At 28.3% G+C, this 25,633-nt stretch overlaps 1 protein-coding gene across 2 annotated transcripts in view; it reads right to left on the minus strand.

Annotated features, from left to right (window-relative positions):
• Positions 1 to 843: 843 nt before the first annotated feature.
• The window catches only part of LOC119602004, a 32,506-nt gene continuing 7,716 nt past the window's right edge, over positions 844 to 25,633 (minus strand). The window contains exons 1-4 of one of the 2 annotated variants that reach the window (XM_037953314.1): positions 11,571 to 11,730; positions 3,267 to 4,210; positions 1,767 to 1,886; positions 1,114 to 1,687 (exon numbers count right to left, since the gene is read on the minus strand). In XM_037953314.1, coding sequence (XP_037809242.1) covers positions 1,501 to 1,687; positions 1,767 to 1,886; positions 3,267 to 4,210; positions 11,571 to 11,687 — 1,368 coding nt within the window. In that variant the 5' untranslated portion in view covers positions 11,688 to 11,730 and the 3' untranslated portion in view covers positions 1,114 to 1,500. Of the gene's footprint in view, positions 1,688 to 1,766; positions 1,887 to 3,266; positions 4,211 to 11,570; positions 11,731 to 25,633 lie in introns of those variants that run through there. The other variant, XM_037953323.1, reaches the window with a different exon arrangement.

Raw genomic sequence — 25,633 nt, forward strand, 5'->3', positions numbered from 1 at the left:
GTGATTTGAAATAAATTTAATTTTTACTTGGTTAATTTAAAAAGTCCTAACGACGTTAATAAAATCGTATGTTAACCGTATATGTTAAAAAAGCTTTTGCTGTTGAAAGCTTTCTTTAAATTTTAATAAATATCGCTAGATAATGATTTGGTTTAAAATTAGTTTGCAGTAGTTACAGAAAGCTTTAACAGAAGTTAAAAGCTTTTAGTGTTTAACAGTTTGAAAAGCATTGTATAGAAAAAGGTTGCCAACTCTACGAATTATAAGGGAATGATGGATTGATAATTATTTGTGATTCGTAGTTCTACTTAATAGTTGGGATAGGCATGGACAATTTCAATTTTAACAAAGTACTAACTTATAACAAAAACAGTACTTTTTAGGTTTTAAAGTGATAAACAAATAGACTATGGACTATACTATAGATTGGAGTGTAGACTTTACTAAATATTGGAATATAGACTGGACTATAGACTAGACTATAGACAATACTATAGACTAGACTATAGACTAAACTATAGCCTACACTACAGACTAGACTATAAACTAGACCATAAACTAGACCAAAGACTAGACTATAGACTAGGTTACAGACTAGACTATAGACTGGACTAAAGACTAGATTTTAGACTAGACAAAATACTAGATTATACAGTAGACTATAGGCTGGACTATAAACTTGACTATTGACTATACTATAGACTAGACAATAGACTAGACTTTACACTACGTTATAGGCAATACTATAAACTAGACTATAGACTAGATTATAGACTATGCTATAGACTGGACTATAGACTAGATTATAGATTATATTAAATATTATAGAAACAAATTTTTTTAACAGTTTTCTTTATTGTAAATTTATTTTATAATTATTATTTATTGATATATAAGCAATGAAATTATATACAATAGAATCATTTATTCATATATTTTTTGAAGAATTGCTTTCGTTTCGTTTATAATGTTTAAATGCTCGTACTTATTTTAAGTTTTATTTTTTTCTTCAATTTTTTTTTTCATAATGTAAATTTCGTTGATAAATACCATATAGATTTTTTCTCATAATATTAAATAATAAATTTATATATATATTTTTTTCTTTTACAAACTAAAGCGAGAACATAAATAATGCAAAAATTTTAACAAAATAGGGCGAGAAAACGAAAAAATAATATAAAAAAATAATAAAAAGAAAGGAAAAACAGTAGGCAAGAAAATTAAATATGTAAAATGTCAAGCATTAGTGACAGCTGACATATAGATAAATATGTAAATCTTTTATAAATTTATGACTAAATTAAGTATAATAAAGTTAAATGAAAAAAAAATTAGGGGAATGTCATTGTCATTATAATTAGCAGCAACTTGGCCAAAAACATAATATAATACTAAACTCCTTAAAACATTTTCGCTAAAAGATGCCCGATCTTTTTGTTAGGCGAAAATAAGGTGTTTGTCTTTGCTAAAATAGTTTTAGTGATTTTTTTTTAAGTTTTAGGCATTCTGTTGTATTAAGTTTTCCCATTGTGCTATTAAACCACGTGATGAAGGAGCTTCTTCTGGAGTCAAATCACATAATTGAGCCAAAGAGACGGCCGGTCTCATGCCACCACCACCACTACCACTGCCAGCAGCAGCCGCACGTGATTGTTGCTTGTCAAAGTCAGGCATGGGAGAGACGCTGTAAGTTAAAATTTTTATATTCATAATTATTTTGAGTTTTTTTATAAAAAATTTTAAAATTGTTATAGTTTAATTACCTTCTAGAACTGTTGTTGTTTTGTGCATCACACATGTCACCAATTGATTTAGCAGCTCTTAATTTTCCAGGTCCATAACAATGTTCTACATCAGAATCGTCATCCTCGGTTTCAACGTTTCTGCAAGTAGTATTGTAATCAATTTTAATAAAAATATTTTTGATTTACTTAATACAATTTTAACACCAAAACCATTATCTTACTTTATAGCCTTAAGTTTCTTCTTCTACATATTATGGATTCTTGCTATATTCTTGGATCTTGATTTCTGCTACTTGGCTAATTATCTTCTATTAATTATGGTTTCTTGCTATTTTCTTCAATTTTAATTGCGGCTTCTCTTAACGCTTTTTGCAAATAATCTTCTATATATAATGGTTTCTTCCTATTTTCTTTAATCCTGATTTCAGCCATTTTCCATAAGGCTTTATCTTCTAATAATTATGGATTCTTGATATTTTCTTCAATCTAAATTTCTGCTGCTGATATTTTACAAGGCTATTCTCGATTTCAGCGACCTGTGATGGCACTGTCTGCACTTGCTAAGTTTTTTAAGTGCTATGGATTCTGGCTATTCTCCAGTCTTGATTTCAGCTACTTTTTTTAATACTTCTGCTACTTTTTTTAATACTTCTGCTACTTTCTTTAACACTTTGCCTTTTTCCACATTTTTACAGAATAAAATTCTGTTACGCAACCAGAATTCCGCTCTTCACTAAACTTTTTCACTAACTCACTTTAAAACTGTTCACTTTAGAACTAAAAACCACTGTGGTTTAAGTTCTTTAAATTTTATCGATTATCGAATCGATAAAATATAGTAGTTCCCTTTTTTATGATTTTTACAATCATAAACTTTTAAAGGAAAAACTTTATTTAAAATATTTCAGATATCGATTATCGAATCGATAAAATATTTCTGATTTTTACAATCATAATTTTTTAAAAGAAAATTTTTATTTCAAATATTTCTAAATAGATATCGATTATCGAATCGAAAAAATATAATAGTTCCCTTGTTACGATTTTTGCCATCATAGTCATAAGAAAAAACTTTATTTAAATTATTTCAAAATGTTAATTATTTCATCACTTCCTTTTTAAAGTTCAAAGTGATCTATCTCATATAATGGTATGTAAATATGCTAAATACATTACTTTAAAATATGTTAACTATTTGAGATATACCATTTTTTATATAATCAAAATCTACATTTCGACATTCATTATATCATTACTTCTCTTCTATATAACTATCTCCCTATAAATTAATAATTTTCTAAAATTATGTAAATATAAAGATTATGTTAAAGATTTTTCTTTATTTTCAATAAAAATATTCTAATACTTCTTTAAGGGTCGAGAAAAATAAAATCTATTTTATGTCACCACTTATTTTCTATATTCCAAAGTAAGCAATATTAATTTGCAAATTTCAATTTAAAATTAAGATATTTTGTAACATATTTTTAATAAAAAAACCATTAAACTTGTACTCACTCATTATCGATGGAATCCAAAAGATCTGGTGTTGATTGTCTAATTTTGCGTATTTTCTTCAATTCACTTTCGCGACTCTTTAAATCCTGCAATTCACGTTGAATTTTCAATTCCACTGGCACATAACCGGGACGTATGGGTCTACCCTCTGAATCACGTTCGATAACGGGAGCCGTTAAAGTAACGGTGGGTATAACCGGACTACGGGCGGCAAAATCGGGTGTCATACCTCCCATAGCAGCAGACATGGGTGTCATGGGTGTATTGGGCGGAGTACCGGGAGTATTAATGCCCAAAACAGCAGCCGCATTTTTACCATTCAAAAATATTTTATTTTGTGTGGCATTATTATTGTTATTCATTTGTAATTTACCGCGTGAAGCTATAAAACGTTGCATGACACCCTTGTGGGCCGGACTCAAAGTAAATTGACGTGGTGCCTTAATGGCGCTCAATAAAGGTGTGGATACCGTACGAGTCATTAATTTCTGCTGAGGAGGTTCAGGTGTTAGATTATAACAATTGGGACCAATATAACGTGGTTCTCTCGCCGCCAAAGGCGTTGAGGGTGTGGTCACTGGCTTATTAGCGTCATTGATTTTCTTTATATTGGCCGAGACACCATTTACCGGACTGGAAGAAGCCGATATACCCGAATCATCAGAATGATTATCCTCATCTTTGGTACTATGTACACTTAAAGCCAACGAGGGCATGCTAGAGTTTGTATCATCATGTTGACCATGTGGTGGTACAGGACTCAATGATTGCAAACAGTCGTTATGATTTTCATCGTGACCATTTAAAAGGTCTTTGTCATTCGTTGTTTCAACGCATTCGTTAACGGTAATGTTCGTTACTGTAGAGATCAGCTGGCGATATTCCTGCTCACGCCTTTCGACCTCTTTAATTTCCTCCTGAATACGCATTAAGGGATCAATTTTCTGCAAAACAAAAGAAAGTGAAAAAAAACGTTTATAAGATATTTGATACCTTGGGAGACAAAACTTAAACAAGAAATATTTAATTAGTAGGCTAAATGTGTGTATTCATATATTGTTTTAATTAAGCACTTTAAAGGTTTTACTGCTTAGTTTTAACTTATTTTAGGTCATAATTTAATGGCTTTTAAAATATAATTTATGTTTTTTGTAAAATAATTTATAATTATGTATAATGTTAGCTAATTTAGTTAAGATAAAAGTAAAAGTCTATTGTTTTATAAACATTTACATACATTTGCCAAAATTGTTTTAAAAAAAGTTTTGTTTTTGGAAACAAAACTCTAGTCAGGCTTAAAAACTAAACACATGCTGCAATAGCAGGCAATCAGCTTTATTCATGGCTTTAGCAATATTGCAACTTGTTTCCACATGACATTCACATTCAAATTGTGGTTGCAATACCATTCCAAACAACTTTAATCTATGGAAGTTTCACAGCCATACCGGCTTTTGGCAGGCGGGAATTTTTTTGTTTAAGTATTTTTTTTTTACTTCAACAATTTCTGTTGTATTTAGTCATTTTTTAAAAACAATTTTTGGCATGCAATCGATGACGCAGTAGTTGCAAAGTGTATGTTTGTTTGTTGATGCAGAAAACCAATAAGTGAATTTTAACTGATACGAAAATGTTGTATGTTGAGACATTATAAAATGGCTAGATATTGAAATATTAGTCATTAGAGTTGGGCAAACATGGGAATTTCAAAATTGTGGCAAACATTTGTTCGGTGGATTTTGTTGTTGGAAAGCAAGGTCGTTTAAAACTAAATTTTTTGGTATTGTTTAAAATAAGTAAGTTATTTATGTTTTTAATTAATTAACTCAAAGAGGGTTGGCTACAGAAACTAGTATGCTGTAAAAGGATTTGTGTTAATTAATTTTAACAAAATATTTCAGTTGCATAATATGAAACATGAAACATTTCAATCGTTCAATCCATTATTGAACGTTTGCCTGAAAGACAAATTGGTGCACAGATGACTAATGAAAATGAATAAAATACTTTAATGGTTTGAATATAAAATTAATTTAATTTACATATTTTTTTAAATTTTCCTTTTTAATGTTAGGTCATTAAACTTTATTGCATACAAATATTTACAAATTATTTAACAAATTATTGTCTTTAACTTTTTAAGATTTTGTTATTTTCAATTTCTTATGATTTTTTCCAACAAACAGTTGTTCGTTCCTATTGCTTGGTTGCTGGTTAGAGGTCAAAGAATTAACTGTTAAAATGTCATTAGTATCACTATGGTAAAATTCGTGATTTCCTTTCTAACTCATTTACACCACAAATTTTCCAAAACTGTTTTTCTTTTGAATTTGTTTTCTCTCTTCTAGCATCTATCTCTATCTCTTTAGCTTGTCTATTGCAGCGTTTTGTTGCATTTCAACACTGCTGTTTTCTATCAAGTATGCAAATAATACTACAATAAAAAAAACTTTTCTCACAACAACATAACCACAACAATGAAAGAAAAAGCTAAAAGTTTGACCCTGCAGTTTGGGGAGTCGCTACCGAATGATAAAAGCAAAATTCTAAAACATACAGACAACTCTTGGTCTATGATGACGTATCATGCACAGTAGAAAATAGTTTTGAAAAATGGAATGCGCCATCTTTGTTTGTTGTTTAGATAAGTTTTGTTCATTTCGTTCCGCTTTTAACTTGTAACCCTTTCCAGATTACAACAACACTTCATTTGGATTGCAAAAGCACAATTGGCTCTGCAATTGTTTACTTCTGGTGGAATAAAGATTTACCGTAATTTCGGCCTAGATTTAGCTTTCTACACTAACTCTCTTGGGCACCTTAAAATGACGATCATTTAATTCCACTTTTAACATGTAATCCCTTCCAGATTACAACCACACTTCATTTGAATTACAATGAATTACAATGAAAATGTTTACTTCTAGTAGGATGAAGATTTACAGTAATTTCTATACTGCTTCTCTTGGATACACTAAAATTACGATCAATTCCCTCTCTGGATTACAAATGATCTCAAATGATCCATGGGAAAAATAGTACAAAAACCGATACATGGACTCTTTAAGAACTGTTGAGTGTGGGCCTCTAAAACAACAGCATCTTAAAATTGTGATGATCATCACCATCTTCATCATCATTATTAAACTACAAAAACAACAACACAAAACATAGCCAGAGTTCATTTACCACAGATGGTTTCAAAATAGAGAGAGAAAAAATCGCAAGAAAAAAGAAATTCAACAAAATAAAAAATTTGTACAATGTACAACAACATCAGAAACCTACTAACAAAAAAAATATGGAAAAACTTAAGAAAGGTCACGCATAAACTATAGAAAACAACAGACTCAAAAAAAAAACATCTTAAGAAGAAAAGATACAAACTTTGGTTTAAGGAAGCTGATACTTTAGCGCTATCTCAAAGAACCAAGCAAGTTTGGTTATTTTATACTTTATAATGTTTTAGTTAGTATGTAGTATGTATAGTTAAAACCTAAAACCTTTGTGCAAAATAGCTTGAGGTGCTTTAGTTTTAATATCAAGTTGCTGTAAAATTTTGGTCTTAAACTTCTAAGATACATTGCGCAATACAACATTAACAGTAGAGTTAGGAAAAGTAGCACTCTTTAAGTAGTAAAAATCTTAAAAGAAAAATATTTAAAAAAATTCTAATACTTTTTAAACAAAGTAAAAATTTATAGTCCTTTAACCCCCATTTTCACAATGGCTAAGTTAACTTTAAGATATATTGAGAGTTCCCATACAAAAATTGTCTTAACTGGAAGAATAACTACCGGTTAAACGATAACTGAAGGTGGTGAAAATGGGGGTAAATGAGAACAATTTATAGCTGATTAAAGTTATTGTAAAATTGATAGTTTTGATAATGAATATCAGCAGATCTGCAAATATTTAGCAAAGATATGAACCATGCAGCTCAAAGTATTTAGTATTGAACAAAATGATGTTCTGTTTTGATCACTAGTGTGTATACAGTGAATTCTTGCAAATAAGTTAAGATATATTTCTATAAATTTTGGTTTCTTGTTCATTATAAACAACTGAATCGACATATATCCATAAAAATAGCGGAGATATGAACCATGCAGCACGTTTTTCTCAGTTTTTTTAAGAATGCTTTATTAAGAATCACTGCTGTAGAACATTATATTTTATCCGTCCCGTTTTACTAGACTCTACTGTACTCTACTCTATCTGTCTTGTATTTTTATTAAACTCTACTGTAATACTATGTAAAGTCTGTTATATGTTGATTTTGTCTGCCCATAACATGTTCCATTTTTTGTTGTTTCTTTTTCTGTACTTTTCTTGCTTGAAAGCAACAAAATAATGCGGGTTTTTTATTTCTATATGTTACCACCACTCTGGTGATCATTTTGTTGTTTTACACCAGCAAAAAAATATGTCAATCTTGGGCTTATTAAAGTGGGTTTGCAACAACACACTATGGTCTCTGGTCTCTTGTACATTATTTTAAATCTAAGAATTTAAGTTGGTTTCCTGGTTTTGAGAACTGGTTTTTAAGCACGTGATAAGTGGTGAAACCCACAAAATATTAAAAAAAAACCCTTTTTGCTGTTTAAACAAAATCAACCAAAAGCAAGCAGACCTGGGTGGGCGTATAGATTGCAGCACAGCTGGCAATTATTAATAACATTGGAATGAGTTAATATATACAGAGCTAAAAGGTATGAAAACTTAAAAACAAATTTATGAGGCCATCATTTATTTGGACATTTATTACATGAGATGTACTCTAAGGCTTAACTTTTAGTTAAGCTAAACCTTTAAAACCTCTTAAAAATCATAAAAAGATTTATTAGCTAAACTTAAGTTTTTTTTAAGTTATTTTAGTTGTTTGGCTGTTTTTGTTTGAAATAAATTAGTTTAAGCAATTTTTGCATTAACAGAATAGTTTAACAAACGCATTTTTCACACAACCAAAAAAAAACCCTCATTAAGAGTGTGTGAATTTTTATTTTGTTTAAAAAAAACACACAACTTTTATAAACAAATTATGAAATTGTTAGCAAAAATTTATGTATTTTATATTGTTAAACACAACACCCATGTTGAGTTAGTTGAGTTGGGCTTAATTAAACATTTCCAACACGTAATATACATTTTAAAGGTTTTTTTGTTTAGTTGTAGTAAATAAAAGTAACAAAAAAATAAATAAACATAATAAAAAACAAACTAAACTGATCTCTATAGAAATAAAACTGAGGTTATTGTGGTTTAAACGCATTCTCTGCCACAGTGCTGCATGTATTGGTATAAATGTATCTATGAAACCATGTTTATACACATACATATCTATCTATGCCTAATGTATTGGTTTATAGCTATAGGTGTTTTAATTTACTTTATAACTTATTATAATGTTAATTTGATATTATTACACTAATTTCATTATGTCATTTATATATTAATATGCATATCTAGGAAATCAGTGTAAAACATTTATATCAATTATATTGAAATGAAAAAAATGTATTTCAATATAAAAATGAAATTAACCCAGAAACACATATAAAACTATTTATTTTCTACTGAACCAATCAGTTAAATTGAGACTCTGTTCCGATCTCCTCATTATGCATAAATATGTTTAACAACTTTAACTAGGTAAAAGTAAATAAGTTGGAAAATTGCTAAGAAGTTTTCATAAATTTCTAGCTGGAATTTTAAGATTTATTCAGGTGTTTCAATTTGTTTAGTTTTTTAAACTTTCAAAAGTTGAAATACAAATTTTATTTAATGTGTTAAAAAGTTTCTGTTAATGATTTCATTTGTAGATCATTGTTTTCTGTAAATGTTGTATTTTTTTATTTAAGTTTATGTTTTTTATATAGTTTGTGCTCTTATTGTATTCATTGACCCGAAAATGAAAAGAAATCTTTAGTTTTTTTTTCGTTGTATTTCTCATTATACAGAAAAAGCCGGCAGAAGAAGAAATTTTTGCAAATCATGTTTTGTAGATTTTTTTTAATTTCTTATTGTATTTACATTGTGTGAAGTTTTAAAAGGGATACCCTACTTTTATTATAAATAAAATTTAAATTTATAGAACTTTTAAAAATTTACCAAGAGATTCAAGAAAAAATTGCCAGTTTAATTAAGAAAACTACGTTCTAGTAGTAGTCTAGTCCATAGTCCATATTCTAGTCTATAGTCTAGTCTATAGTCTAGTCTATTGTCTAGTCTATAGTCTAGTCTAGTCTATAGTCTAGTCTGTAGTCTCGTCTGTAGTCTAGTCTGTAGTCTAGTCTATAGTCTAGTTTATAGAATAGCCTATGGTCTAGTTTATAGTCTAGTCTATAGTCTATTCTATAGTCTAGTCTATAGTCTAGTCAATAGTCTAGTCTATAGTCTAGTCTATAGTCTAGTCTATGGTCTAGTCTATAGTCTAGTCTATAGTCTAGTCTATAGTCTAGTCTATAGTCTAGTCTATAGTCTAGTCTATAGTCTAGTCTATAGTCTAGTCTATAGTCTAGTCTATAGTCTAGTCTATAGTCTAGTCTATAGTCTAGTCTATAGTCTAGTCTAGTCTATAGTCTAGTCTAGTGTATAGTCTAGTTTATAGTTTAGCCTATAGTCTAGTCTATAGTCTGTAGTCTTAGATATATTTCAATCGTTTGTACCTAAGACTTACATACATACCTTGAAATATGTATAAATATAATGGTACTGCACGTGTAAAATATTTTGGCTAATGTGAACACACTTTAAATACTATTAAAAATTCGGTGTTTACAATAAACACTATAAATGTAATCGCAAATCAATTGATTATTCAAATGTTTAACCTTTAAAACATAAACTAAATTTGACACAATTTTGAAATAGTGATAGATTTGTAATCACGCATTCAAATGTAAATCAATATAAACAAATCGTAAAGTCTTGAAAATTTTAAATTCATTTCAGAAAGACACTGATATTTAAAAACAATTGTTCATTTAAGTTTTCCAAAAAAAGTTGAACTCTTCTACAAAACTTATTTATGTTAAGTAGGGTGAATTTTGATCTCAATAAATACCACTAAGTATTGCCTCATGTAGTATCTATCTAGCGTTCAATAAATATAGTTGTATTTTTTTCTTCTTCTTGCATATTCTTAAGCAATTTGTTTAAGCTGTTCTGTTCATAAAACACGAAAACAATTACCATCACGCTTTATTTTTTTATAGATACATCACATATACATACATACATACTTAGTAGTTTCTTTTCAGTTTTTGTTGCTGCTGTTATTATTGTTATTGTTTTTGGTATCCATATGCAAATCATTTGCTCATATCTTGTATCTGTTACTCGTATTATTCTACCTACTAACTAATCAAACCTCACGCTTCTTCCTCTTAATCATCATCAACATTATCATCATCATCATTGAGTTCTAAATGGTTTTTGGTTCACTGTAATAATGTTTTATTATTGCTTTTGTTTTTTTTTTTTTGGATTTCTTCTTAGTCTAATTCAGTTTTAATTTTTTTCTATACGATTTTAATGTTGCATTGTTTTAAACTTAAAACGTGAAATATTAGTAAATAATTATTTTGCAAAAAAAAAGAAATCATAAAAATTGTAGTGAGATTTTTTCTTTGCAATCAAACATCACGTAGTTTAATTTACAACTTGAGGTTAACATAACAGCAACAAAATGAAATGAATTTTGTTTTTTTTTTTTTCATCATATAAGCATCAGGTGTTTGGGAAAAAAAATGGATTTATGATCTAGTTGAAATGTAAGAGTTTAAAGTAAACAAATCTGGGGTTTCCGTTTTTTATACAACAAATTTATGTAAATTAATTGGTAACACCGTAAGTCACGAATATAACCCAAAATGAGGCAACTTTGTTTTTTGAAAAATTGGATCTTGCCTCAGTTGCTAAATAGGTTTGTGATTACTGGCTAATTTGCTTTTATGCATTTTAGCTATTGATAAAAAAGTTATCGCCATAAACATATGGCGATAAGCTTAAATTTTTATCAAGATTCAAAGTTCACTTCATTAACAAGGTCAAAACTGCAGAAGTTTTAAAAAAATTATTCAAATATTATATAAATTCAAAAATTTTCTTAACACTTCTTAAAGTTTTTGTTACAATTTTAACTTCTTACATGATTTATTACACTCCCCTGTCCAAAACTTCAAAAATTATTGCTAAAATATTACATCAGTTAAAATTATAACTAAAAGCTTTTAACATAAATTTCCTGTTAAACAATTAAATAAACATTATAACTAATTTATTAATTTATTTCATATTTACCCAGAGGCCCAGCATTAGTTCGTGAAAATGTGTGTAAAAAACAAACATAATTTGCAAACAAACAAAAAATATTTGACATAATTTTCTTTCGCAAATCACTGACCAATCACTCATCATTATGAATCAACAGAACACGAAACTCAAATGCTTTAATTTATTAAATATATTACAAATTTATTTAAGTATCTAAAAGCTTTTTGTTTTGTATGTGTGGGTATTTGGTATCTGTCTGTTGTCTTAATGATTTTCCAATTAAGTTGAATGAAATATTTTTTTTTTATTTAGTGATTCTTTTTGCCAACAACCGTCATTTTAATCGCGTTTGAAAACAAAACAAAAAATGCCTCACGAAATAAATGACCACCAAAACCACTTAAAACCTCAAGAATGAAAACGTAAAAAAACAAATAAACTATTTAACGTTTAGGTGATAAAGCGGCGAAGATTATCTTTAGTTTAGACCAGGGAGGGTAAATATGGTATTTATTGCAATAGCAACATAATAAGTTGGTACTTTTTTATTCCCACCCTGTCAACTGTAAATCAGTGATCGCTATAAAGAGCAGAGCACTAAACTACTCAGTTTTCTACAATCTCATATATACTATGTATATTAAAACGTGCATTGCTTTAAGCTATAAACACTTTTATATAAAATTTAGTTTTCTTTTAAAATCATTGCTATTAAAAATTTTTTTCTTTAAAGCATACCCTCTTTCTTTACACTAACAGTCAAAAATGTGGTCGGCACAAGAAGATCATATCACATTTCTCAATGTACTAGTCGATCCCAGCTTTTAACTAATAAATGCTTATTTTAATTTGAAGCTTTGCTTGTAATGAAAACTTCGCTCAAATTCGTATGTTTTATATGTATGTGATCTCGATTGCCGACCACTGCTCCAAATTATTAATTACTGTCAAAAGTAATTTCATAATTTTTTTATCTAGCTGTACAGTGCACACTGTTGATAAGAAATATTGTTTATCTTCTCTCAAAACTTCAACAAGCTATTAAAAGCTCTTTTAATCATCTTTATCAGGTATGGAAAATTGAAATTTTAAAGTAAAACTAGTCTATTGGCTATACCACACTATAGACTAGACTATAGACTAGAATATACTAGACTGTAGAATAGACTTGACTAGACTAGCCGATCAGACTATAGACTAGACTATAGACTAGACTATAGACTAGACTATAGACTAGACTATAGACTAGACTATAGACTAGACTATAGACTAGACTGTAGACTAGACTATAGACTAGACTATAGACTAGACTATAGACTAGACTATAGACTAGACTATAGACTAGACTATAGACTAGACTATAGACTAGACTATAGACTAGACTAGTGCAAAATGCTGTCAGGTTAAACGATATTTATCGATATTAAAAAGTACTAAAGCAGTGAATTTCTATGTCTGTCTTTATTAACCATCCCTGCTTTATGCCATTTTAGAAGCAAGTTAAGAAAAAGAGTGTGAAAAGTTAGGATAGTACAAGTGATAGATGGGTTTGGCCTTAAGTAAAATGGCTTAATAATATTAGTAAACACTTTAACTAATAGAACAAATATATAACGTAAGTTTAATATATGGATTTAATAAATAAACAAAATTTTCTATAATTTTCTACAAGGAAATCTAACGTCTATTAATGAAAATTTGGAATGGAAAACTTTGCCATTTTTTTTTGCATTCAAGTGAAATTCAATAAATTATTATCTTATCAAAACGAAACAAAAAAAAACTAATATAGACATTTATAATTCACCAACAACACACTCACAAATCAAATCAAAAAAATATGATTCATTTTTGTCGTTTAAATTTGTTTTAAACGTTTGTAAATGTTTTTATAATTGTGGCATGTACAAAATGACAACAACAACGATTGATATAGAGGAAAAATTATATTGCTTTAGTTATTTAGTGAGAAATGCTTCCTGAATATTTTATTGATAACTAATTGTTGCATGAAAAGTAATTATGTTGCATTTGTTACACTATGTGTATGTGATCATAATGTTAATTTAACATAAATGGGATTTCAAAGAAGTGGAGAAAAAAATTGTTCCGTTTATAAAGGTTTACAAATGTTTGTTTTATGTAATTTTTTTTTTAAGTTTGCATTCTTTTAAATTTCCTAACTGTCACAAACAATTTTCACTTAAAATTAACTTGTTTTCCACTAAATTGATCGGTTTCTTTTCTTTTTTCCTTTTCTTCTATCTTATAGCTCAACTAATTTTACACCAAATTTTACTCTACACATTCGTTTTCATGCTGTCATTCACCCACCTTTAAAACTATCAATGTTACCGCAGCAATAACGAAAAACGTACTTTTGTAAATGTTGAAAATTTAACATGTAACAACTGTCTTTGCTGCTGCCATTTACTTTCTTAAAGTATTGTTGCAACACGATAAAACAACAACAACTCAATATTAACACTGAATAGATTATCTGCAATACTCAGTTTAAACTTCCGTATTTTAAACAACAACAAAAACAGTTTTGTAAAGCAATTTCAACATTCTTAAACAAATAGCTTAAGATATAGAGAAAAACAACTTTCTGATGGCATGTATCTGTGTATCTTGAAGATGATCTTTAGGAATGACAAAACGTTTGTTTAAATTTATTATAAAAAAATTAGTTTAATTTAAGCTTTTGTTGTTATTATGCTTTAAAGATAAATGTGGGAATTTAAAACTTAATGTGGTTTTGTTTATTTCTAAACAGAATTTAATTCTCACCCGCTAAAATATTGTTTTTTACTTTTCTAAATCTTTAAGGTCATTGAACTACAAATGCTGCTTGTTTTGTACTTAACTCAAGCTTGCTTGTTTACAGAGCTGGCTTTCTGTACTAGGAATTGTTAAGATTCAATTACAAATATGTACATGTAACACGCAACTAGAATATTTCTTTTTCCACCAGATGACACTTCTTTTGTAACTCGATTTAAGAATACTAATACTATTACTGCATTTTATTCTAAAGAAAAGTATGAAAAGCAGCTTCATTATGATCATCATCATCATCCTCATGGTGATTATTGTCATCTCTGGTTGATTGTCATTATTAGCCAGGGTCTAACCATGGCTTAAACAAGTAACTTAAGGAAATAACAACATGACTGTTAAATACAACAACAAAATACTTATAAACAAACTTACGCTGGTTTGGTTACTTTGATGCTATTCAAAGTTAACATTTAGGCTAATCACAGTTTATGATGTAAGCAAACAAACACTTGTATTAAAAAAATATTAAGAAATTGTGTAAAATCGGAATATTTTTGTTTAGCTTTTTTATAATTTGCTTTAAACTGTGATTAGCCTTTATAGTTATTTAATGCAAAGTTTTATTTATATATTTTATTAACACTTGTCTATTACATTTCTTCTTTTTTATTTTAATTATTTATTAAGAACATTTCCAAGTTTGTTACTAAGAAAATACTATCTACTCTTTTTACTTAGGAGAAAAATGTTAAAATTTTAAAATATTTTTCAATACAAACGACAAAAAGTACCCATAAAGATAACAACAATTCTTGGAATATGGTTGAAAAAAACCCATATGAGCAGTCTAAAGGGGGGATATTTAAGTGAAAAACAAGTAAGAGTGTTATATTCGGCCATGCCGAATCTTATATACCCACCATCAAATCATCCTTATAAATAAACTTTGATATTATCGATCTATGTTGAATCATATGTCGATATTATTATGAACATCAGGGAAATATTTGGAAGAGGGAATTTAATAAAGGCTTAAGCATGGACCGTGCTCTTCCGAATTAAAAATATTAATTTTGTTTGATCCAATATTTATAACCATAAACTCATACAAAACTTGTTTATGTGAAATTTCATCGCTGTAGTCGCATTTGAGCGTTACAGCCAGTAACGAGCGTTACAGTCACTATCTGAGGGGGACCTTATATGGAGGGTGGGGTCAGTTATAGACCGATCCCCATAAAATGCGATAAATAGTTTTTGGCTAGTACAAAACTTGTTTACGTTTATATCGGGGGAAGGGTCGATTATGGGCCTATCCTTATAAAATTTTACAAAGAGATTTATGTTCCCATAGAACATGTTTGTGCCGAATTTCACCGCTATTGATGCTTCTCTTAGCCAGTTATGGGCGATAAAGTAATTTTCTGAAGGGGACTTTATATGGGGGGTAGGGTCAATTATGGGCCTATCCTTATAAAATTTTACAAAGAGATTTATGTTCCCATAAAACATGTTTGTGCCGAATTTCACCGCTATTGATGCTTCTCTTAGCCAGTTATGGGCGATAAAGTTATTTTCTGAAGGGGACTTTATATGGGGGGTATGGTCAATTATGAGCCTATCCTTATAAAATTTAAAAAAGAGATTTAGGTTCCCATGAAACATGTTTGTGCCGAATTTCACCGCTATTGGTTCTTCCCTTAGCAAGTTATGAGCGATAAAGTCATTTTTGAAGAGGACTTTATATGGGGGGTAGGGTCAATTAAGGACCGATCCTTATAAAATTTTACAGAGAGATTTAGGTTCTCATAAAACATGTTTGTGCCGAATTTCACCGCTATTGATGATTCTCTTAGCCAGTTATGGGGATAAAGTCATTTTCTGAAGGGGACTTTATATGGGGGGTAGGGTCAATTATGAGCCTATCCTTATAAAATTTTAAAAAGAGATTTAGGTTCCCATAACACATGTTTGTGCCGAATTTCACCGCTATTGGTTCTTCCCTTAGCAAGTTATGAGCGATAAAGTCATTTTTGAAGGGGACTTTATATGGGGGGTAGGGTCAATTATTTACCGATCCTTATAAAATTTTACAGAGAGATTTAGGTTCCCATAAAACATGTTTGTGCCGAATTTCACCGCTATTGATGCTTTTCTTAGCAAGTTATGAGCGATAAAGTCATTTTCTGAAGGGGGCCTTATATGGGGGCTAGGCGAAATTGTGAACCGATATTGCCCATTTTCAATACCAAACAAACTGCATCAACTAGAAGTATCTGTGCAAAATTTCAGCTCGCTAGCTGCTTCCATTTGGACTCTATCGTGTTTTCAACAGACAGACAGACAGACAGACAGACAGACAGACGGACAGACGGACAGACGGACAGACGGACAGACGGACGGACATGGCTAGATCGTCTTAGAATCTTATAAGGACCCAGAATATATATACTTTTATGGGTCTTAGACGAATATTTCAATGTGTTACAAACGGAATGACAAAAACAATATACCCCCCATCTTTTTTGATGGTGGGTATAAAAATAATAATTAACAAAATGTTAAAAAAAGCTAAAGAAATGTATAAACAAATAACGTCAAACATATTTATATATTTAAACAGTTTTTTAATGAATTTTTGTTAAGAAGAAAACAAAAATGGAAACAACATTTAGATTCGGCTTTGAAATTGAAAAGTATTGTTTTGTTTTTGTTGTGCAAATATTTAAAAAACAAAAATTAATCAACAGGTGGAAATATTCTTATTTAATTTTGTTTTTTAAAGTGTAAATATTTTTATTTATTCAAGTTCAATTGAAACTGTAAGACAGCAGCAAATGTCCTCGATTTGCAAATGACAGCTGAATTACTGACTGACAGTGTTAATATTTGAAGGTTTTTGTTTTAAATTACAAAACTAATTGTAAACAAAAGTTAGGAACTGCGTGTTTCTAAACCAATTGCAAAGCTAAGTTTTAAAACTAATGTGAATTAGTTAATTATGTTCTATACAAACATATAAACACTTGAGACAAACAATTAAAATGTGTAAAACGAAAATTTATTTAAGCAAGTCTCCAACTAGTCTCTCTTGAGAATTTGTAGCAAAATTTAGAATTTCTCTTACTATTTCCCTCTACTTTTAATTTCTATGCAAATTAGTTGAAATTTTTCATTGACTTCATTTTAATGCTGACACATTTTTGCATAGACTTATGTCTGAGATTTGTTTTATTAGTGTGGAACGTTTTAATTCATTTTATAATAAATAATTGTTTCTTCTTTCTATTAAGTAAAAAGCATAACAAATTTGAAATTTTGTTTTAATTGCATAGAGTAGAGCATTAATTAAAGGAAACATTTTATTAAAAATAATTAACATGACTAAATATATTTGTTACACATTTGCAACTATGAATCAATCCAAAAAAATACACTGAGAAAAATTAAAATTTATTTTAAGAAAAAGTTATCGAAAAACGTATAAATTATACTCTTTCTACTATAGACTAAACTATAGACTAGACTATAGACTAGGCTATAGACTAGACTATAGACTAGACTATAGACTATAGACTAGACTATAGAATAGACTAGACTATAGACTAGACTATAGACCAGGCTATAGACTAGACTATAGACTAGACTATAGACTAGACTATAGACTAGACTATAGACTATACTATAGACTAGACTATAGACTAGACTATAGACTAGACTATAGACTAGACTATAGACTAGACTGTAGACTAGACTATAGACTAGACTATAGACTAGACTATAGACTAGACTATAGACTAGACTATAGACTAGACTATAGACTAGACTATAGACTAGACTATAGACTAGACTATAGACTAGACTATAGACTAGACTAGACTATAGACTAGACTATAGACTAGACTATAGACTAGACTATAGACTAGACTATAGACTAGACTATAGACTAGACTATAGACTAGACTATAGACTAGACTATAGACTAGACTATAGACTAGACTATAGACTAGACTATAGACTAGACTATAGACTAGACTATAGACTAGACTATAGACTAGACTATAGACTAGACTATAGACTAGACTATAGACTAGACTATAGACTAGACTATAGACTAGACTATAGACTAGACTATAGACTAGACTATAGACTAGACTATAGACTAGACTATAGACTAGACTATAGACTAGACTATAGACTAGACTATAGACTAGACTATAGACTAGACTATAGACTAGACTATAGACTAGACTATAGACTAGACTATAGACTAGACTATAGACTAGACTATAGACTAGACTATAGACTAGACTATAGACTAGACTAAGACTAGACTAGACTAGACTATAGACTAGACTAGACTATAGACTAGACTATAGACTAGACTATAGACTAGACTATAGACTAGACTATAGACTAGACTTAGACTAGACTATAGACTAGACTATAGACTAGACTATAGACTAGACTATAGACTAGACTATAGACTAGACTATAGACTAGACTATAGATTAGACTATAGACTAGACTATAGACTAGACTATGCACTAGACTATAGACTAGACTATAGTCTATACTGGACTTTAGACTACCCTTTATACTAGACTAGACTTTAGATTAGACTAGACTATAGACCAGCCTGTAAACTAGACTATAGATTGTACTATAGACTAGACTTTAGACTAGACTATAGACTAGACTATAGATTAGACTATAGACTAGACTATAGACTAGACTATAGACTAGACTATAGACTAGACTATGCACTAGACTGGACTTTAGACTACCCTTTAGACTAGACTAGACTTTAGATTAGACTAGACTATAGACCAGCCTGTAAACTAGACTATAGATTGTACTATAGACTAGACTTTAGACTAGTCTGTAAACTAGACTATAGACTAGCCTGTAAACCAGACTTTAGATTATACGGTAGACTAGACTATAGACAATAGCATAGACTTGACTGTAGACCAGACTATAGACTAGGCTATCAAAAGTTTTTAAGTTGAAAAAAGGACCAAGGACCAGGGGTACTGCGCTAATAAAAAGTACTGAAAAAAGTACTAAAGTAATTTTCCATTATTGGTTCTAATAACAATTATATTAAGCTCTTCTTTAAGTATCACTCGATTTGTCCCTATTATTTCTCTCACTGCATTTATGCTTATGAAATTTAATTGAGGAAAAGATTTATTATATACAAGCATGTCTATTAACACACATAAAGAAGAGTTTATAAAAAAAGTGTTAATTATTTCTCCGCAAAAAACAAAAACAAATTGTAAGACAAAAAAGTGATAATTGAATTAAAGCAAAAAAAAGTCAGTTGTATAAGAAATACCAGAAAATATGTGTTAAAATTATCCGCAGTAAATTTCTTTCTAAAAATAAATATTGTTTAGGGGTTTTTTTAGGAAAATATTTAACAAATACATATTTATTAAATTGCACTAAAAAAAGGTGATAAAATAAATATTTAAGACATGAACTTTCATTATAGGTTTTTTAACCTTATGAGGAAAAAGGAAAATTTCAAAGTTAAGGTAAAAGGCGAATTGGGGAACAGCTGCTAGTATAGCAAATGGTTAAGAAAATCACAAATATTTAAAAAGGTGTTACTTATCAGGCTGTCACTAGTTACTGACTAAACTACTTGCAAGGCCTTAAAGTGGCAAATTTAACATAGTGATTTTTTTAATTACTTACTAGTACAACTGTTTAGCTTTCACTAAGTATTTTTTACTTTATAACTTTAGATTGTAAAGAAAATGTTACATCATCGATACACAGTAATGCTAAAAGTATTGAGTGTAAAGTTAACATTCAAACTTCTGCTAGCAAACTAAAATAACTATTAAATATCTTATAACGTTTCAGTATAGGTATAACAAATACTGTAAAAAATATTGTTAATGATACTAATTTTAAAGTTAACGGCAACTGTTATAAATAAAATAAAATAGAAAAAAAAACTCTAAACTATTCACTAATGACGCTACAGTTAAAACTTTTACAGTGTTGATGATGGCCGCATTAGACATACCACCTTTTTCTTTAACACACTTTTCCATTCATGATATTGAAACATGATGCAATCGTAGCTTTAAAGGTATTAAATGCTGTTTTGTGGCCGACCATTCATTCATTCATCATTTGTTCATGGTTTTTACAACATTTTCTATTTATGATTTTGTTTTTATGCAATTTTAAACAAAACTGGACAATAGACATGATAATCTTTTATCTTTTTAAACTGTTATACATACAAATGAAAGCATCAATAGTTTTGTTTGGCAGCTGTTTTTGTTTGATTGAAATTATTATTTTTATAAACTTGGGAAATTAATTGTGTTAATCCCATCAAAATTTTTTCCCAAATGATTTATAATCTAAAGGGATTAAAGACAATTTGTTGCTATTGTTAGAAAATTAAACATTTTTTTGTTTTAGAAAATGAAATCATTTTTTTTAACAATTTCTTTAATTATAACATAATTATTGAGTCATTTGTGTTGTTTTAAAGAAATTCATGTTTTATAAAATTTGTCTTATCAAAACAACAAAACATTTAGCAATTTACACAGAATTCCATTTAAACAATTGAAACTTAAATGGCGTAAATTATTTATTAATTCACAGTTTGATGAGTATGTTGCCATTAGATAACAACATTTTTGAAAAAATCACTTGATAGAATAGAAGAAAAATTCAACTACATATAGCTAATCAATTGATAAAGAGTGTTGCCAATTATATAGTGTAAACAAAGTGTTATTAAAAAAAGGTTTGTTAACTTGACATAAAGCCCAAACAACTTAACATAATAAATACAAATTTCTGTCAGTGTATACATATAGGGTTTATGGGTGTATAGTTGCTTTATGATTATATTCTTAAGATTTGTGTAAATAATTTTTTTTTATATTGCAATTTTAGTTGGTAAAAATATGTGGGTCTTTAAGCCAAAATAATAAAATCCCCACACTTGTTTCCTTTTTTTTTCTGCTGACGTTAAAAATACAAATACGAAAAACAATAATATGTTACCCTTGTTATCTGAATTTATTGTTAGTGATAAGATATTGTTAGTAATTTATATAAATATATGTATTTAACTTTCAAGTTTATATAAGTAAAATAATATAAAATATTCTAAAAGCAAAAGTAAATATATGGGATGACAATAAAATACAATTTAATATCAAAATCTATTTAAAAGGGAATGACTAATATGGCAAATTAATTAATTTCAAAGTTTTATTTTAACCCGATTTCCTTGACATTGATAATAAGAAAAAGTTCACAATAGTAATATATTTAAAGTTTTTTTTATAATGTGAATACAGAATATTTTTGAAAATTAAATAAAAAAAACTGTTTATATTTATTATTAATTATATATAAAAATAGCTTTTTCTATAGAATTTCATAATATTAAATAATAACCATAGTTCACTGAACTTTAGTTTAAAACAACAGCAGTTAATTTTAATGATTCTTTTTAACAAAAAGAAAATATCCTCAGGTGTTAGCGAATACTAAACAGTACACAGAGGGAAAAATATGTTTTAAAATTATACCCGCCTGATACCAACTTGACACGAAATTATTTATTATTCAATAACATCCGTTGTCAAATTATGTACGGATACTTGTCAAATCAATAACAGAATATAATGCTGCATTGTCAGACAGAACGTTTCGTTGTCGCAATGACAAGGATGCTTTGCGGAAATGACAACAATGAGTTATTGCAATGAAAACACTGTGTTGTCAAAATTACCACGGCGGTTGTCAAAATGATAACTGGGTGTTTATTTAAATATTATACACATCCGTTGTCTAAATATTAACAAATGTGGTATGCTAACTTTTGACAACGGATTGTATCAATTTCAATAATTTTCTACGGGTTATTAACCTCTGTGTAGTCTAAAGAAATTAAAGATTTTAAAAACAGTCACTAATTAAGTATTACAAACTAACAAAAACTTATATCATAACAAAGTTATTTTTTTAATATATTTTTTTTAATTTAATATTTATTTTAAAAATATAATAAAAGTAATTTATTTTAAAAAAATCATAATATTTATTAGAAAAAAAAATCAAAAAGAAAAAGAAAGTGAAATTTTATGAAAAAAAGTTATTATAGCGAAAAAAATATGATCAATTTTTCAGCTAAAGAAAAGAAAAATGTTATAATTTAGTTTATTCATGGCCGAAGAGAAAAAAAATTAGCAAACAATACCTATTATTACAACTATTTTTTCCCCCTCTTAAACAACAAACTAACAAGAAAAAATGTAAACAAACTTCAAACATAACAACTGCATTATTTGCCAATACACCTCTGAACCAACTCTCCAGCATAACTCTTCTCAGTCACTCCACCACTCATCATACTTTTTTTTCTCCGATCACTTTGTGTGTAATCTTGTAAATGTCATCTGTATTAAATCCATAAGTAAGAGTTGCATGTGTGGGCTCTTTTTATTACAACTTTGTTGTTGAAAAATCATCATCTTTCTTTCTTTTGTTATTGTTGTTGTCATTTCATTACTTTTTCATTATTTATTGGAGAAAAAGTAAAGAAAAAAAGGTGAGAGCTTTGACTACCGTTAGTTAGAGTCTTGTATTGTTGCTTGATTAGTTACATAGTTGACATATGATTGAAATTTGACAATAAGTCAAAATTTATTTATTAGTTATTTTTTTCGTTATTGTTAAAGAAATCTTGTGGTATTTGATAAAAAAAATATTATTTTTTTAGTTGTAATAACCAAAAATGAAAGCAAAAGTGTGTTGTCATCATTGTTAACACCAACAAGATTTTACAATTTTCAAAGCCATAAGATGATTACGAAAACATTTTAACAAAATAATTATATTTTTTTATTATAAATTTAATTATTTGTGTTTTCATAAAAAGAGAGAAAAGTTTAGTTTTAATGAGCATCCCAACAAGGCAATGACCTGTGAAGGGAAACATGCAAATATGTTAAACAAAAATTTTAATTAAGCTACTTAGTTTTTTAACACCTGAATAGTGTTATAATAAAAAATTAAAAAAATATTATTTAGGCCTTATTAAAAGGGTTCAAATTTATTTCAAATTATTTAAATTTTAATTTAAATATTTTTTCAATGTCATTTTATATGTTTGTATTTTTTCAGCTATAAAAACTTTTTTTATTGCTTATCTTAAGTTTAATTTTAAACTGTTAAACTGTTATAAATGGTTCCGTTAGTTAAGTTTATCAAATATTTAATAAAACGAATTGGTGTTACTAATTTTTACAACCAAAATTAACTAATGGTTATAAAATTAAAAGATAAATAATTAAATAATATCAATAAAAATAATCTGTAGCAAAAGAGAGCAATAAAATGATTTGCAAGTAGGTTAAATAGTAACTAGCTAGGGTGTTCAATCTTCAGATCTATATACTAGTATTACTACTACTTATTCCCATCTAACGTTTGATCTGCCAACTAGTATGTAGCATATAATCTCGTCTCATCTATTGACTAGTCAATACCTTAATATAAAGACTCAGATCTATAAGCTATCAATAGTCTGATCTACAGATTAGTCTACAATCTGATATATGTAAGACTGAATTATAGGTTAGTGTATAATATGATCTGTCGATAGAATGGTCTATTTTGGATCTATAGTTAATTATATAATCTAAGTTATAGACTAATCTATAGGCTGATCTGCAGTCTAATCTATAGACTGGTGTATAGCTCGGTGAGTCTACAATCTGATCTAAGTCTGAATTATAGATTAATGTATTATATGATCTGTAGACTATAGTCTAATCGACAGACTGGTATTTTTCTGATCTATAGATAAGTTTATAATCTAGACCGATCAATAGGCTGATCTATAGACTGATCTATAGTTCGGTGAATAGACTAAACTATAGTCTGATTTATATATTAGTATATAGTATATACAATGGTATATAAACTAGTCTATAGTTTAATCTGTAAATCAGTCTATAGCCTAGTATATAGACTAGTCTATAATCTAGTCTCATGTTGTGACTAGTCAATAATCTAGTCTCATCAATGGACTAGTCTATAATCTAAAGTTTATGATTAATGACTATAATACAGTCTTATCTATAGACTATTATATAGTCTATAATCTGATCTAAAGACTACAATCTGATTTATAAACTAGTCTATTGTCTGATCAATAGATAAGTATATAATCTGTCTCATGTATTGACTAGTCAATAATCTAACTTCATAAATGGACTAGTCTTTAATCTAAAGAATCCGATCTGGTCTGATCTTAAGAGTAATATATTTTCTGATTTAAGGACCACAGTCTGATCTATAGGCTCTATAATCTGATCTAAAGACTACAATCTGATTTATAAACTAGTCTATTGTGTGATCTACAGACTAGTATGTAGGGTCATCTATAGATTAATCTCTAGTTTGATCTATAGACTAATCTGTAATCTCATCTATAGACCTGTCCAATGATTTGTTTGTTCTATAAAGCAGTTTATAGTTTTTACAAGAAGAATTCAATTCATTTATAAATATTGCACTATTTGTTAATTATTTTCTACGTTTTTGTTTAATTCAACAAAATTTAAAACGTACTTGAACTTGAGTTGTTGTTTTCTAGAGAAGCTCAACAACAACAAAAAAACCTAAGAGTTCATTGAAAAAATTAACATTGAATAAAAAGTCAAGTAAAGTTTTTTTGTTTTTGGTTTTTAACTTGAAACTACATGCTTTAATCATATGGAAAAAAGTAGTTAACAAAAAAAATTGTTTATACTTTCTAAAAAAAACTACAACAACAAAACAATAATAAAATTATGGTTACATTTTATATTGTCTATCTACAATAACAGCAAAAAGCTCATACAAGATTTTTTTTTCTCTCTCTATAACAAATGAAGATAAAAAATCTTTTATGCATAAATTTAAACGAAAAGCAAGAAAAACTAAAATGATAATAATGATATTGTATCTGTTAAATATGGATAGATACACAATTTCGATTTAAATAACTGAATGTAGATCAATCAAAATGGTTGTGCTCTAAAAATTATCAGCTGTTTATAGTTAATTTATACATACTTTATTATTATTAAAATTTTCTTTCTTTTTTTGTAAACATTTATTGACATGTTTTTAACTATAAAATATTAAACAAAAATATTAGTCTTTTCTTTAAGCTTAAGAATTCCATGTGATATTGGTCAAAACACCAGCTGCTCTAAATATTTTTCATTATTATTTTTATAAACCGTTAAATTTTATAAAGA

This window comes from Lucilia sericata, unplaced genomic scaffold (assembly GCF_015586225.1).
Source record: "Lucilia sericata isolate MDLA Ls3-8-SP2 unplaced genomic scaffold, ASM1558622v1 Contig000006F_arrow, whole genome shotgun sequence".
Taxonomy (NCBI): domain Eukaryota; kingdom Metazoa; phylum Arthropoda; class Insecta; order Diptera; family Calliphoridae; genus Lucilia; species Lucilia sericata.